Source organism: Dermatophagoides pteronyssinus, unplaced genomic scaffold (genome assembly GCF_027571235.1).
Source record: "Dermatophagoides pteronyssinus isolate colony J.1.1.1.1 unplaced genomic scaffold, Derpt_VIB-CSIC_2022.12 sq0012, whole genome shotgun sequence".
NCBI lineage: Eukaryota > Metazoa > Arthropoda > Arachnida > Sarcoptiformes > Pyroglyphidae > Dermatophagoides > Dermatophagoides pteronyssinus.
In genome coordinates this window covers 374580-392326 of record NW_027461536.1, presented here as the reverse complement: position 1 = coordinate 392326, position 17747 = coordinate 374580, and the positions used below count along the sequence as shown (strand labels likewise).

At 29.5% G+C, this 17747-nt stretch overlaps 1 protein-coding gene across 2 annotated transcripts; it reads right to left on the bottom strand.

Annotated features, from left to right (window-relative positions):
• Nucleotides 1-24: 24 nt before the first annotated feature.
• Nucleotides 25-14322, bottom strand: Hr3 (nuclear hormone receptor 3 ROR-beta). 2 transcript variants are annotated; one of them, XM_027346645.2, is made up of 9 exons: nucleotides 12741-14322; nucleotides 4939-5166; nucleotides 4157-4874; nucleotides 2743-3317; nucleotides 2228-2349; nucleotides 2026-2158; nucleotides 1848-1955; nucleotides 1632-1751; nucleotides 25-1570 (listed from the first exon to the last, which is right to left on the bottom strand). In XM_027346645.2, exons 1-9 carry the CDS (start codon nucleotides 12814-12816, stop codon nucleotides 1287-1289), a joined length of 2364 nt encoding a protein of 787 aa, XP_027202446.2. In that variant the 5' UTR covers nucleotides 12817-14322; the 3' UTR covers nucleotides 25-1286. The 2 variants fall into 2 exon arrangements, with proteins under 2 accessions (XP_027202446.2, XP_027202445.2); XM_027346644.2 differs by lacking the exon at nucleotides 12741-14322 and adding an exon at nucleotides 5288-5495.
• Nucleotides 14323-17747: the final 3425 nt, after the last annotated feature.

Below are 17747 nucleotides of genomic sequence, written 5' to 3'. Positions count from 1 at the left end.
TTTTATGTGTAAATTCAGAATAGAAAAAAAAGAATACATATTATTTACAGAAAAAAGAAAGAGAGAGAATAACAACAATAAAAGGCCAACGATAAATAAATGCCTGACAGAAAAAAAGGGTTAGTGCTATAATAATTCTGATGTTTTCTTAAAAAAAAATCCAACTTTGAAACTTGATGATGATGATCCGGAATTTACAAAAAAAAAGATTCACAATTTTATAATCGATAAAAGAGGGTGATTAGTTTTGTTGTTTCGGTGTGTTTGTGAATGTTTTCTTTTTCATTAATAGAAAAAAACAAATTAAGACAGATTCAGAACAACACAACAACAGAATAAAATGCATGCACAAAAAAGAAACAAATACGAGAAACGGAAAACTCTAAACTTCAGTCATTTTCTATATGTTTCTAGATCGAAAAAGAAATGAACGAATTATAAATCAATTAATTAAACAACAAAAAAAACTGATGATGGGTTATATTAGGATTGGAGGATACGTCAAGTTTGTATTGTGTTGTTTTGTTTCAGTAACGAATTTTATCATCATGTAATGTATGTTTTGTAAATTTTCATCATTATTATTATTTTTAAAATCAATTAATCAAATATAAAATATTATTATTAACAAGGCATTTTCATGGTTCCAAAATATTATCGTTCATCATTATCATTAATTAAATAATTAGTGTTTTTATCATTCTTTTTTTCCGGATGAAATTTGCAAGAAACAAAAAACAAAAAAAAACAGAGAACCAAATCTTTATAATTTAAGGTGGGGTGTGTGTGTGTGTGTAAAATATGAGAAAAAAAGCATCTATTTTTTTCAATATAATAATAACGAATAATATAATTATATTGGATTGATCTGTATATAATAATCATCATTTAATATAAACAGTCGAAAATGTCAAATCGAAAAAAAATTCTTCCCAACCGAAATGAATTAATTTGAAAAAATATATATTAGAAATCTATAAGATGAGGATGACGATGATGAAAGAAGAAGTGAAAGATGTTAAATTCGTTTCTTTATAGTGAAAAAAAGAAGCGAGTTGTCATGATGTATGATGATGATGATCGGTAGTAAATTGATGAAATTAGATGATGATGATGAAAGTGAGAGAGAAAAGATTCGTAATAATTATGCAAATTTATGTCAATGTGGTTATATAGGCATGATAATGAAGATGATGATCATCATTTAAAAATGATTGAATGAACAACATATGAAAACAAAATGATGTATTTTTTTGAGAATGAATGAAAATGAAGAATATCAATTTTCAAACAAGCTGTTGATCCGGTTGATCAATTGAAAACAATTCTTTATGTAAGGCAGGAAATATTAGATGTGATGATTGGCGACGAAATTTATTCAATGCTTCCATATGTAATATTGATAGTTCACGTAATTGTCCCGATTTGGCTAACAATATATCGATGATTGTAACATCGCCTTTAATGAAAAATGTATTCTTATGTGTACGATTTAATTCATTACGTAATGCTTTCATTATGGCTTGATTTAATCGTTGTATCTCTAGAATGCCTTTTAGGCCAGATCGATCTTTATATTGAATTTAAAAAATAATTAATTGATTAAAAAGAATAATGAGTTTTTTTCATACCTGGAGATATTAAAACATAGGCAGAGAATAAAGCCAATTCAGCTTCAGTCAATTTGAGATCAGCCAAATGTTCGGCAAATTGAAATGCTTGTGATATTAATTTTGATTCAGTTATATCAGCTAAAAAATAAGAAATGGAAAATTTTCAACAACAAAAAAATGCATTAGAATTGAGTTCATCGAAACCAGTGAAAAAATTCTTCGTAATCATCTAACCTTGACTTAGGAATGCATCGATAGGCATAAGGCCACCATTAAAAACAACTTGTTTAGTATTTAGATCATAATAACGTGACATACGTAAACAACAAAGTTCAAAACTTCCTGTAAATTAAAATTTGAATAATATCCGCATAACAAAACGATGATTACCACAAACGAATCCTATACTTACCGGCTTTAAGTAAAACAATTTGATCATCTTGTGATAATTTCATAAAACCGGGTATCATTTTTGCAAATTCAATTATCTGCTGTATCATATCGGTTAATTTATCTGCACATCGTAACCATTGTTGATCATGTGACTTTTAATTATAATTAAAATTTTAAGTTAAAAATAAAATTTTCCAACAGCATATATTTTTTATACGTACAAGATTTTTGAATTCAAAAACACGACTAAGATCCATTGGTTTACGTTTACAATCGATAATCTGTTCGGTTGTCAATAGACATGTTCTCGTATGTGCATCGGCTACAGTTTTTGTTAATAATTCTGGACGGATATAACGGAAAAAGAAAATTTTAAAAGTTTAAAATAAAAAAAATAACCAAACCAAAACAAAATAAGAAAAATGAGACAGGAAGAAATATTTCCCAGGAACAACTAAAAAGAGTGACAGATAGAAAAAGGTACCTAAAGGATTATGTGGATGTTGTATAGAAAAATTATAAACGCCACCGCCGCCACCACCATCAAAATTACTACTACCACCACCATCACCATCACCTTCAATGATAGTAGAACCGGGTGTTAATAAATTTCCGCAGCCAACAATCAAATTAGCATTGGAATTATTATCATTATTATTATTATTAGTATTAGGAGTAGGAGCCGAATTCATTGAACCAAATACAGCATTTAACGAATAATGGTCAATAAACGAACCTAAATGTGAATGATTTGCCGTTAATGTAACCAAACAATTATTATTATTATTATTATTCTGCTGTGGTGTTGTTGTCGTCGTAGATGATCCACCACCAATATGATTATTATTATTGTTGGAACAATCGTTTGGTGAACCCATCATTGTTGTTGTTATTGTTGAATTTAATTGATGTAAATTTGTATCCGGTGACATTGTCGATGTTGATGATGATGCTGTTGGATCATTATTTATTGTTGTCGTTTGACAATTATTCTGCGTTGTTGTTGCAGTCGATATTGTTGATGATGATTTTAATTCACCAAATTGTGTTGTTGTACTATCAACAAAATCTGTTGATGATGGTATCATATCAAACATATTATTAGCCGCTTGTTGTTGTTGTTGAGATGCTGTTGTTGAATGTTGTTGTTGTTGTGAATTATTATTATTATTCGTTCCACCACTTGTTGTTGTATAGGCTGCATATAATGTATATGGTTTATCCTGAGCATATAATGTTGTTGTTGTTGTACCGGGACTATTATTATTCATAACGTTACCGGTTAGATCACCATTTGAATATTGTGAATATCTTGATAACGGAAAAAAGAAAAAAATATGAAAAATTCGGTCAAATAAAAAAAATTAATATTTTTGTAAAAAAAAGGGTTAGTGACCGAAAAAAAAGGATTGACCAAATTCAATCAAATAATAATGTTGTCATATCATAAATGACTAAGTGATTTTAAGTTTTATGACACCATCATTATCATTTTGTTTTAGTGATCTAATCAAATGCGTACAAGGACTAATTTCTTCTTTCCTGATTCTTTTTTTACACGTGTCTCTTTCCTCACTCGCTAGCATAGAGATTCGGCATCTAATCAACAACAGAAAAAAAACACCGACAAAGGATATTTTTTCCTGAAATTTCGGTATCGTATTACGGTATCGATCCAAAACATTTAAAAAAAACAACAACAGTTTGATCTACATTATTTGTTTGGCCATAAAAAAACAATATTGGGTTTGAATTCAAGAAATGAATTAAGCGACAAAAAAAACTGCGAATATAAGAAAAGGGTTCAATCAGACAAGCAAACACAAAACGAAAAAAAAACTTAATTGCTTCAAGTGAATCTTTCTATTAACCAAAACAAAAACATGAAAAAAGATTGCCGGCTAAAATAAAATTCTATGGAAAAATAAATTGGAGCAAAATTTTTTATGGCTAAAATTTGAAAAAAAAACCCATAAACCCTCAGGCACATATAATGAACATTGTGCAATCCAAAAGTGAATCAAAGTGAAAAAAACCCAGCCAAAGATAAATTGGGATTGGGAAAATCCAAACGTATGGCTAACAATAATATCCGGTCAGCCTAAATTAATTATTGGATTTAAAAAAAACAATTTAACAGAAAAATTTACCCATTTGTTAATGATGATGCGGATGATGATGAATATGATACATGTTGACTTGATGATGAAGGCTGTTGTTGTGGTTGTTGTTCCAATACCGATGAATCAGGTGATGTTTCTTGTTGTTGTTGCCGTTGTTGAAATTGTGTACTTGATGCAACAGCTGCAACAACAACAGATGAATTATTTGATTGTTGATTAATACCACCGGATTGTTGTTGTTGTACACGTGTTATCGTTGATTGTTGATGTTGCTGCTGATTATGTTGATGCGGCTGCTGTTGTTGTTGCTGCTGTCCATTCGATAATGGTATTGTCGTTGAATTTAATTGTCCATGTAATGCTGTTATTGTTAATGATGATGCCGATGTTGATGATGATGATGATGATGTTGATGATGTTTGACCACCAATATTCGTTATTAATGGACCATTATTATTTGGTGAATTACCACAACCTAATCCAGTTGATAAAACTTGTCCACCATTTGGTGATGTTGTCGTACTTGCTGTAACAATTTGTGTCATACCACATACACTACCAACACCACCGCCTCCGGTTTGTATTAAAGTAGGTGTTTGATGTTGTTGTTGATTATTCATTGTTGATGGATGCTGTGAATGACCACCACCACCACTACCGGGCCTTACTAATTGTGCACGATGATATCGTACTTCATCTTCAACTTTTTCTCGTTGTTTTTTAGACATTCGACCGAATTTTACCGCTAAATTTTAAAAAGAAATCTTAAGAATCATTCAATTTTCAGTAAGAAAAACAGTAATACATACCATCACGTGACATTCCTAATGCTAGACATTTTTGTAGACGACAATATTGACAACGATTACGATTCACTCGATCAACAACACAATTTTTTTGCCGTGGACATTGATAATTAACAACCGATGATTGGCTACGACGAAAAAATCCTTTACATCCTTCACAGGTAATAACACCATAATGTACACCGGATGATTTATCGCCACATACTTTGCACGGTATTATTTCAATTTGTGCTGTTATTTAAAAAGAAAAAAAATTAGAAAATTAGAAAAAATGATTTTTAATCACATGAAATAAAGAAAATGATCTTAAAAAATCCAAAAGCATTCGATCTAAAAAAAATCTCAAATATACTTTTAATCGGTATCATTGAATGTGTTGAATCTGGATCAAAAGTTGTCGTTTGTTTGGATGATAATAATAATAATGAATTATCATCATCATCATCATTATGATAACGATATTGAACATTTTGTTGTTGACGAATTTCTCGATCCAATACGGTATCAAGAATTGATGAAAATTTTGATTGATTTAAAGTCAACATTTTATTCATTTGGTGAAAATATTTTAGTTTTCAAAACTACTATCGATCAATCGACAAATTGTTATCGTCGTCGATGTTGACCCATGCAACTGTCGATAAAGACTGGAGTCAAACAAACAAAGTCAAACGAAAAAAAAACTTGGAATCTTTTTCATCATTTATGGCCCCTAAGGTCTACTTTTTTGTTGGAAAGAAAATTTCTGTGTGTGGAGGCGGTTCTTAAGACTACATGAAGGCGGTAACCAAAGAAAAAAACAAAATAGACATATGACCTTTGACCATTGTGTAGTGTTGATGCTCAAACTATCTACCTTTGCGATAATCAAATACGAACCGAAATCAAAGAGAAGAAAAAAATGGAAACGGATCATTTCACAAATCTTCTCATCTTTTTTTTCTTCTTCTATCCAACCATCTGTTCGCGTGTTTATTACCCTATGACCTATGAACGTGTTCACGTGTGTGTGACTTATTTGAAATCCATTTTTTTTGCTACTCTTATGATTTCCTTATAAGAAATCCATTCAATCGACAACAGTTAAACGACCGTTGAATTTTCAGTTTCAGTCACAGGTCAATGGCTACCTGATTTTTTTTTGTTCATTGTCATTGTCGTAAAGGTAAAGAAATGAAAACATTTTCCTTTTCTTTTCAGATATGATAATCGATCCAAAGACACACAAATGTACGATGACCTTTTTTCCTCCCCCATCTCTCTCTCTTGCTTTCTCAAATGAAAGGATTATTGACCTTTGAATGAACCGAATCTTAATGTTCCCTATGGATCATCAACGACATCATCAAAAGGTCATATCACCTTATGTCAGGTAAGCAACACGAAAAAAAAAGGACAAAGATCAACCCTTTTTTTCTTGCAAAGACAAACATCATCGTCATTTTTCCAGGGTTAAGATTTAAAAATAGCATACTACAAACTAAGGAACCAACAACATCCACCAAACACACAACCACCTGAAAGATCAAAATACCGTAACCATATGTCAGTGAGATTGAAAATTCTTAATCTCTTGTAAATGTTTATTTTTCCGATTGAATTTGAAAAATAACCATTTTTTCCCATTCAAGATAAAAAAATACATAAATTATTTTTGACCTTTCACCTTTTATCCAATGAGGAACGATGATAATCCACATTCAAATAATGATAATCAAATCAATCAATCGATCGATCAATGTTCATTCTCATTATCATCATTATATCTTAATGGAACTAAAAGAGTTATGCAAAAAAAAAAAGATTTCAAAGTTAAAACAAGAGAAAACGACAAACAAACAAGATAAGAAAGGTCAAACGTTTTTTATTTTCTCGTTAAAAAAAAGTGATGAAAACTAATAAATAATAATTTTGTTAGTGATAAAAAAAGGAGAAAAAACGTTAACGCATGTCAAACAAATACATACCATAATAATAAAATGGCGCCGGGCGTCATTCAAAAACAACAACAACAAAAACAACCACAGAAGTTGTTTTTTTTATCCAAAAAAATGTTTAGTTTTTTCTTTGTGTCTCTAAAGTTTTCTCTCTGTCTCTCGTTTCTTGATAACAAAAACAGCAAATCCAATGCAAAGGTCAATGTTTAAGTATTAAAGTATTCGACCAAATTATTTATTGGATTCCTATTGAAAAGAATAAAGAGTTTCGGGAACTATACTGATTCTTCAAGTATCCGATGATACTTGAATATCCCTGATGGTATAGAACCAAACAAATAAAAAAAAGGCCCCAAAATGTCATCATCATCAAACTATAGTAACCATAAAATATTAAATTCAAATGAATGTTTGTTCCTCCTCCTCCTCCCTTCCACTTTTTTTTTGTTTAACCAGAAAAACCAAAAAACCAAAATATTTTTCATTCATTGTCATATCCAAAAAGACGTACTCAAGCCATACATTTATATTCACAAAAAATATATATACAGGATCGACGAAGGTCGACGAACTTTTTCTTCAACAACAACAACAGCAACCAGAAGAAACATAACGAGAAAAAAAACGAATCCAAACCAAACCAAAAAAAAAAAACCTAAAACCAAAATGACCAGAAAATAAAATCTTATTACAAGAAATGTATACCACTACTACTACTATTACTATGTTGGAAAAAATTATATATCAATCGCTGGGCGTGACGCCCGCATACTGTTTAAACATACACAAAAACATACTGTAAATTTGACCCATTTAAATTCATACTCTGTTTGTGTGTGTTGGTTGGTTGGTTGATGAGATAATAATATTGCTTCTTTATGGCTGCCTATTCGCTAAAATGACTGATTGAATGAAAAAGGAATGAATGACAGCCAAAATACTATCATCACAAATATAGTGAGAGAAAGATACTGATAGCAAAGAAAAAGAAATAAAGAGAAACAATGTTGGATTGACTGACTGACTGACTGACTTGAATGATGATGATGATGATGACGATGGCAATGTTGTATACATAAAACCCGGAAGAATAACAAAACGAAAAAAAAATGACTACGACGACGACGAATTTGAATTTTTGTTTTTTCGTTATTTTCATAATTTTTTTTTCGTTGTTGGAATAAAAACCATGTTCAAAAGTCTTAGTCAGTTAATCAGTGTTGTTGATAAAAATGTCCATATTTGAAATTATCGATAATAACCAATTAGAAATGAATTTATCATCAATTTGAAAAAAAAGTTTGTGTGGATGCGATATGTGTAGGTGCGAATGAAAGGCGTAATTCAAAAATTCGTTTCAAAAAATTTTTGATCAATATAATTGATTAATTTAACAAAACAAAATCTAATTGATTTCAATTTGTGTTTTGCTGAAAATAAAATATGAAAAGAAAGAAGAAATTCTCAGCAAAATGAATCATCAACATCATCATCAAAAGTAAGGAAAACTTGAAAAAATAGGAAGTAAAATAACCGGATGATTGAATTTTTCATCATCATCATCAACAGCAGCAGCAAAACGAAAAAAAAATTTCTTTACACACTGAATAATGAAAGAAGGGGGTAAACACAGTGCAAACAAAGATCAAAATCATAATTATCATTATGAAACCATTATTGATGATATATATTCATAATGAAAGAAAGAAAGAAAATTGTTTAAAAGATATCTTTCTTTTTTTTCAGAAATAAATGAAGGAATCAAAAACCAGAAGAAGAAGAAAAAGAAGAAAAAAAATGATGAGGAAAAGAAAGAAAAAGAAAAAAATATCCAAGGAAAAGGTCAAGGCGATGTCGATGAATGGCACCAACAAACAAACAAAAACAAGAGAAACATCTAAAATAGAGACAAAGTATGTGTGTGTGTGTGATAATGGCAATGGAAATAAATTCATTCTTATGTCAAGCGCAACAAGATTTTTTTTTTTCTAACGAAAGAAAAAAAACAGGTATTTTTTTTTTGCTCCCCACTCAATATAACACAAGTTCATCATCATCATCATCATCATCATCATGAAATAATGATCAGTTAAGGTATGAAGAGAAAAAGAGAGAGAGAGAGAGAGAACATAAAAAAGACCTTGTTACGCAAGTTTTGTTACGTTAGTTGTTGTTGTTGTTCATCAGCATCATCATCAATGTTTTGTCCATTTGTAGAAGATGATGATAATGATTAACCAAGTAACAACAAACACCAGATGTGTATGTAATGATTATAAGTTTTTTTTCTGCTGTTAACGGTATCAGACCGTACCAGGTACCAGGTTGAAAAATATACACACTTAGTAATGCTGAACGTTTGATTTCTTACATCAGGTGAGAAAAAGAAAAGATTTTTTTATTGAAGTAAAAAAAAAGAAAAAAAAATCTTTTTAAGGAAGAAGAATAAAATGATTCATCTTTTTCACATTCTTTTATTATCATTTGGTTGAAATTTTTTAGAAAAATGATGTAAACACAATCGGATTGTGTTTAAATCATTATCATCCAAACAACAACAACAAAATTACGTTAAATTTAACACAAATCTATTGAAAACATCACTGAAAAAAAAGTAAACAACCCGTCAAAATTTGGAAAAAAAACATATTTTATTGAAATAAATTTCAATCGAAAGAGGGGAAATAGAAACAACCAAAACAGAGAGGGAAAAAAACTTTGAATACAAAGAAAAGAGGTTAAGTATAGTGTGACTTCCGTTCATTTCTTTAGTTTAAAGTTTAACAGCAACAGCAAAATTTTACCAAAGGAAATTTAAAGGTAAAAGAAAAAGTTGAACGTACTGTGAATGGAACACCAAGCAGAAGCATACTTCACACACACACATAAGTCTCACAGGGTTCATACGTGTTCCAAAAAAGAAAGAAAGAAAGAAAGAAAACGTTTGGGAAATTTTATCGAAAAAAAAATCTGACCTCTGAGTCGAGGAAATGTTGACCCAGGTATGTTTATACGCCTTTTTACCTTTTTTTTCATTTTTACCTGATAAGTTTTTTTTTCACTGGAGTTCCTGGAAAATTTATCAGACAAATAAAAAAAGGTAAAGAGGTGGTAGTGTTGTGTCTAGTGTGTGTTCGTTTGTCGGTAGTATGGTTGAGATGCAAATCTGTGGGAAAATGAACTTTTGAATATATTTTTTTTTCACTTCGATTCGATTATTTGGCCCGAACCAAACAAAAGATGCTAAGCATCTTTCTGGTTAAATTTTTCCCGAAAACAAGAAATTTAACCAGAAAACTTTAGACCCAAAAATTTTTTTTGCTGATTTCAAAAAAAGAAAAAAAGAAAACCAAAATCTTTCATCATCACCGGAAATAATCCAGGTGCAAGTTAAATGAAATGAAATTCATTGAAATTTTTATACATAATCATCAAATTATTTATACTGTGACACACACACACACAAGAAAATTGATGTATATTTCAAGTGATGAATGTGATAATTTTTATGTAGAATTGTGTCAAACTAGCTAACTAAAAAAAATTGTCATTAGTAATTAGTCAAAACAAAAAAAAACCTGAATATCAGATTTGGGAAATTTTTCATTTTTTACATTTTCAAGAATCCCAATCGAGAAAGAATAAAGAAATTTTCCAAATTTAAAATCATCAACAAAAAATCACAAGATTATTGTACAACAAGTTGACCTCAATTATCATTTCTATAGTTTCGGCGGGATTATATGTGTTTTAGGGATGCCAAAATAATGATGGTGATGATGAAAAATGGTTGAATGAATGTTGTGACATTGATTTAAGTCAAATAAATAAACAGAAGAAACAATACCAAGAATAGAAACATCTAGATTCGTTAAACATCTTTCTTAATATATTTAAATTTGTTCTAGATTCTTGTTTGTTTGGTTGTTTGTCTTTTTCAATTCTTCCTAACATACAAAAAAACAACAACAAACGGTAAATATCTTATTCATATCTTGATGAACTTAGCCCGAAAAAAAACGAACATTTCGAAAACTTTTTTTTTTTTGTTCGGGATTTTTGCCAAACAAAATCGGCCAGAAAATCGTATTACATCATTTATTTTTGTATGTCGGTCGAAAATTTCAGTTCATTTGTTTTCTATACTATACGGGTATCCTATGTTTGTTAGTGAACTGAAACAAAAATTATGACCGAAAAATAAATCGAAATTGATGATCGATGATATGTGTGTGTGTGCTGCTGTTTAGAGTGCAGATGTGATCCAAAATAAACATGTCAAACATTTGGACAAACAAATGAATGATCGAATGAATTTGGTTGAAAGAACAGAATCCTTATGAATTCTAATGATGATGACTATGGGTCATTAGGATTCATATGTTTTTTACTGTTTTGATGATGATGATGATGATGATGGATACTGATCATCATCATCATAATAATAACAATTTTTCAACTTTAAATCAACTGAGGATACTGATGATGATGATGATGATGATAAAGTAAAATGATGTTTTCATCTTTTTTTTCTGTGAATTGATTCGAATTGATTGAATCAATTCAAACAACAACAACAACAATATTATCTGCGCAAACGCGGAAGTAGTTTGTTTTCATATTTTTTTTTTTTTGTTTCTTAGTCTTGTTATTGATGATGATAATGGTGGTGGTGGTGGTGGTATTTTTTCCAATCATTATCATTTGCTAAAGATATGGTCCAAGAATGGATCGATTAATCGAATTAATCGATTAGTAGTGTATGGAAAAAAGGGATGTTGTATTGGAAAACTTTGTAAATTGCAGAAAAAGCTTGATAGTAAATACAAATTTTCATTTAAAATTCAAATTTTTTCTTTGGCACAGAAAAAAAAAATATTCTAATGAGTAGAGTGAATTCATTGAATTTTGATTATGGTGATTTTATTTTTTTGATTCATCATCATCATTAATAAATCATAATTCCCGATTATGATTATTCCCGATTTGTTTGTTTCAACGACATAGGGAGAGAGAGAGAGAACGAAAAAAAAATTCAAATTCAATAATAATGAGGTCAACATTATATGATATGTGTGTCGAATGTTCATGTCATGTCATGTCATTTGAGTAATAAATTTTTTGGTCGAATTTAATCTCGATTATTTCGGATTATCATCATCATCATCATATAATGAGATTGAAAATCATTCATATTAAAACACGATATTTGCGGTTAATTCAGAAAGAAAATGACCCATAGGGTCATTGAATGGTAGAAAAATCTTTCCGAAAGAATAACACACACACATCACAATATATATAGAGCGAATTTTCGGCTATGAAAAAGTTACAAAATAAAACTGAACAAAATATTCTGCGGCTGTTGTTGCTGTCCTATATTTTCTCTTCAATTATTCAGAATAATCGGAAAAAAATAGCAACAAAAAACAACATGGAAGTAATAAAGAATTGTATAATTTATCATTGTAAAAAACAAAAACAAAATAATCGTGACATGAATTGGTTGTTGTTTTATATCATTCGGTTGTTTTTTTAATCATTTTATCTTTTTTCTATCTTCCCAAATGTAAAATTTTATCCAAATTAATCAAACAAACCCTTTAGGCATCTTTTCATTTGAAAGTTTCGATTGATTGATTGGCCTTTTTTTGGATCGATTAACTCTCAATTACAATAAAGTTGCGATAATGAGAAATAAAATTTCTCTTCCTTTCATTTGTATCAGTTCCACACGCACACACAAACACACAACATACAAGGCCTTACATCGTTTCAAGTTTAAGGCAATCAAAAAAAAAAAATTCAATGATTTTTCTCATAATCATCATCATGGTAATAATGATTTTTACAACAAAAAAAAATTACCTTTTATCGAACCGGATGATGGTTGTGGCTGTGCTATTTCCACTTTAGTGGTAAAACCGGTACTCCACGAAGACATCGTGGTATGTAAACCCGGTGATGATGTATCGGGTAGGATATAAGAATCCGGTGGCGTTAATCTAGTTGTCGATTCCAGGTTGATAGATTTTGTTTGTTCCGTTGTTTTATTAACGGATACACAATGATTACAACAACAAAAAAAAAACAAAACAAAAAATTAATGGAATAAAATTAATGTGAAAAACGATTGAACGAAAAAAAACAACAAATTTCCAAAAAAAAACAATAGCTTCGTCGTTGATGTTTTCAAATGATGACAAAATGGGGAATCAGTGTTGAAAAAAAATGATGATGATGATGACAACAATTCTATGAAACTCCCAACAAGAATTTCATCAGATTAAACAAAGAAGAAAACTATAAGAGGCACAATGTGTGATGAAATAAGATTTTCATCAAAAATCATTATATTTTCATTTCATTTTTTCATTTTCTTCATTCATTCATAAATTGAATTTTTTAAAAAAATGAATGAAAAACGGATGTAATAAGTTATCACGTCATTCATGAATGGAACAATATTGTTCGATAATAATTCGAATGTTGTTGTTTTGATGATGATGATGATGATGATGATGGTCAGTGTTGTTTATTTTGATGATTGAATTTAATTTCTTTTTGACATTAATTTTTACTGATTGAATCCGAGAATAATTTTCGCTATTCATGATGATTGATAAACATTGAATTTTTTTTTTTAAATCACAAAAAACAACAACAACAATTTGGATGGATAATTTTTTGAAATTGAAAAATTTGAAAATTTCGTTAACCCGTCGGATACATCATCGATTTTGACGATCAAAACAATCATCAAAAACACATCACATTCGAAGAATAAATCAATTTATTTCGTTGTTGTTGGTGTGATATTAACAATAAATCGATACAAACACACACACAGTAAAGTTCCAAGAAACTAATTTCAATCAAACAGAATAACCGCGATGATGATGCTATTGATCAATAAAATCAAACAATTTTTCTGCTGCTGCTGTGATGGATCATAAAGACACAAACACACACACACATACCACGACGAGAAAGAAGAAAAAAACCGAATATATAATATGCTAATAAAGTACAACTAAAAACAAAACAAAAAAAAAAAAATACGAAAAATGTCGATGTTCGTTGAATGAGAGACGAAGAAGAAGAAGCAAGAAGCTTGGATACAGATCTCAAACGGGAAAATAAAAATTGAATGAAAATTTTTGTTGAACTTTCTTGAAAGAAGAAGATGATGATGATGATGATGAACGAAAAGAAGAAGGAAATCAACCATAATCTCTACAACAACATTATATTTTTGTTATTGTTGATGTTGATGATAATGTTGATCATGATCATGGAGTCTTTTTTGATGATGATGATGGTGGTGGTAGTCGGTTTCTTAGTTTTTTTTTCTTCATCATCATCATCATTTGGTCGGTCGGATTGGTTGCTTGTTTCGGGTCGGATCGAATCATTGATATGGTTTGCTGTCTCTTACGACGACGACGACGACGATCCACAATCGTTTTTTCAGTTCACCAAAAAAAAAAAAAAAAAAAAATACCAAACATCAACACTTGGCGAACGTCGACCTCTCTCTCAACAATTTTTTCAAAAAAAAAAAAAAAAAAATATTGGAACAAGACACGCCCATTATTGTATAATATTTAAATACCACTACTTTGTTGTTTTTTTTCAAAATTCCCATATATATATATAGAGAGAGAGAGAAAAAAAAAGGTAACCAGTATCAATATTACATAATAATGCTACTATCTCAGTTAGTCAGTCAGTCTGTGTATTTGATCTGATGGAATGTTCTGAGAGAACAAAAATGTATATAGAAGAGAGAGAGAGAAAGAGAAAGAGATGATCATATAATTTCATTTGATTATTTTTTTTTCAAAAATATCTTCCGTGTATGCGCAGTTCGAAATTGAAATTGGTTAGGTTATGTTATATTTTTTCATTTGATTACAGAAGAAAATAATCAAACATTGCGCATCTTTTTTTTTAAAAAAAAAGACCGAAAAGAAACCAAAAAAAAGTAATCCATTCGATTAATGATTATGATGATTATCAATAAAGTGGAAACCAATCCTTTTTTGTTTTTTGCTTGTGAAACTTTTCACAATATTGTCACTTGTTGTTCAGTTGAAAAGATCAATCTTGTCAGTGAATAAATTAGCTGATTAGCCGAATGATGTTAAGATGTTTTGTTTTTTTTTGTTTTTCTGGTTATTGTTTCTCGGTGAAAAAAACAAAAACAAAAACAAAAATAATTAATTAAAGCGGAAGTTTTTTCGTTTCTGTAATTAATCAATTAGTTTTCGTCTGGTTGAATTTTTCTTCCCAGAAAAAAACCACATTTTTTATTTTGAATTGATTCTATAAACCAATTTGGTCATTTATTCATTCACGGCCATCCAAAATCATTATAATGTAAAATGTGGCGAAAAAAAAATGTTTCCCGAATGAAAAGAGAAGGAACAACAACAACAAAAAAAAATTACGGGAAAATTTTTTTACGAGAAAAAAAAGGTCTTTTCCAGAAAATCCATTGATGATGTTTCCACATTTATTATCCTCGTGTTCTGTTGTTGTTGGATTTTCATCATCATCATCATCATAATCGTTTGTTGTCGATGATGATGATGGAAAAATAAATTCAAGATCATCATCATTATCATCATCTGTTGTGTATATAAGTGAAGAAAGCCATTCTCTCCATTCAATAATTTTCTTCTTTTAACGAGAAAAAAAAAATAATAATATCTTAACAAAAACAACAACAAGAAAAGTTCACGATCGTGACCCTGTGACCTTTACATCTAATACACATCATATAGACAATTTTTTTTTCTTCTTTTGCTCACTTCTTTTTGCACTGTAGACAAGAGAAGATTGAACATTTTTTTTTTTGAACGGATTCGAGATTGAATCCATTTTATTCATCTAAAAGTTTGCCAAAGAAAATATATATTTTTTTTTAAAAAGAAAAAAAAATTACTTGCCAACAAACTTAAAATAATAATGATAATGATGGCGTGATGATGCCATTAACCGAAAAAAACTAATATCGCAAAGAACATTGACTATCCAAAATATTGATAAAATCTGTTGAGAGGAAGGATGAGTGATTTTTTTGACATTTTTTTTTGTCAAATATCAAAATTTTCTTCTTCTTTTTCATAGAATTTATCATCATAGAATTTATGAATAATTTTCGAGAGAAAAAAATTGATTGAGTGATTTATCGATTGATTGATTGATTGGTTTTTCGAGAGAAAAAAAACAAAGAGGTGTTGTCCGGAACAGTGTGAGAAAAAAGCAAGAAAGGAAAAGAGATAAACATTCGATTTTTCCAATTCAACTTTAAATGACTGATTACGGTTGAAATAGCAATGATGATGATGATGAGCAACAAGTGTTTTCATTCGATTTTGAAATTTAAATTTTTTAAATTCCCATTCATTTGACGAAAAACAAAACAAAAATCAATTGAACATTATGGAAAACTTTTTGATGATCCTTACTTTGTCATTTGTTTTATTGTTCCATTGTTTTTCCGAATGATTGGTGTGTGTAATTTTATTTCATTCAATATTCGTTGACCGAAAAATTGCAAAAAAAAATTGATCTCACGCGTTTTTCTTTTGAAAACAGCATGCACGTGCTGCTTGTTTTTTCTGTTTTGTTTGAAATGAAAAGAATTTAAATTTTTAATTTTTAAATCAAAATTTATAAAGAAAACAAAATTACGAAAGAAAATTTTCTTTCCGCTGATTTTATTTTAAAGTTTACTTTCAAATCAAAAGGATTAGAGGTCAATGTTGTTGTTGTTAAACAGGTTAGGAAAGAAAAAATTGATTGAAAATTTAATGATTTATTAATTGAATTATCATCATTATCATTTAGATTTTCATAATCATTTTATTTATGAACGTGTCATGAATTTTTTTTTCTTTGAGTTGTGATTTCTATATCCGGATTATGTTTTTTTCTTTGAATGATTGGCGTGATGGATGGTCAAGAAAGGGAAAAAAACAAAAAAAAGAAAAACAAAGAAAAACAACACAGCAGGATTTCAATCAATCAATCAATCAATCAATCATGTTCGATAAATTTTTTAAATCTTTACCGTTGTTCAATCACTCAAACATCCATTCAAATACAAGAAAATTCTTTCTTGTTTTCCCCTCCTACGCATAGCTAGCTGAACAAAAAAAAAATTTTAATTTTTAAATTTTTTTTTTGATCAAATTCCGCTGGTTTATGTCGGATCAACAATCGATTAATCGACACACACACACTCACACACAATCGATTAACTTTTATTACGAATCGTTCATTACTCAAACGTTCGAAAACAAACATACATTATTTCCCGAATCGAATATTGAGCGGAAAAACATTTTTTTTTTTGTTGTTGTCTGATTGTCAATCACAATTCATTTAAGCTGTCAAAGATTTTCATTTCGTATTGATTTTTTTTTTCATAGAGAAAAATAACGACAAAACCGGACTATTGAATGTTTTTTTTTTCGCATACATTTATCACTTTGTTACTTTTGAAAAAAATTCGAAATTACCAACTAAACTAAAAAAACCTGGATTGAAAACAAACAAAATATTTTTATTCCAAATAAATAACCCCAACTGAAAAATCCAAAAAGGTTTGTTTTTTTTACTTGGATATTTTCGATCCATTATAATCGATTTTTTTCCATGCTCGATAAAAAAAACATGTTGAAAATATTTCCTGTCCAATGCACACACACACACACATCGGGCAGTAAAACTAGGTCAACTAGCTCTCGCTACATAATCTGGTCTTGTCTGGTGGCGAAAAACAAAATATTTTACCGGTAAAAAAAAACAAGAAAAAAAAACAACACCGGTTATTTCGATAATCGATGATTCGTGTGTAACCGG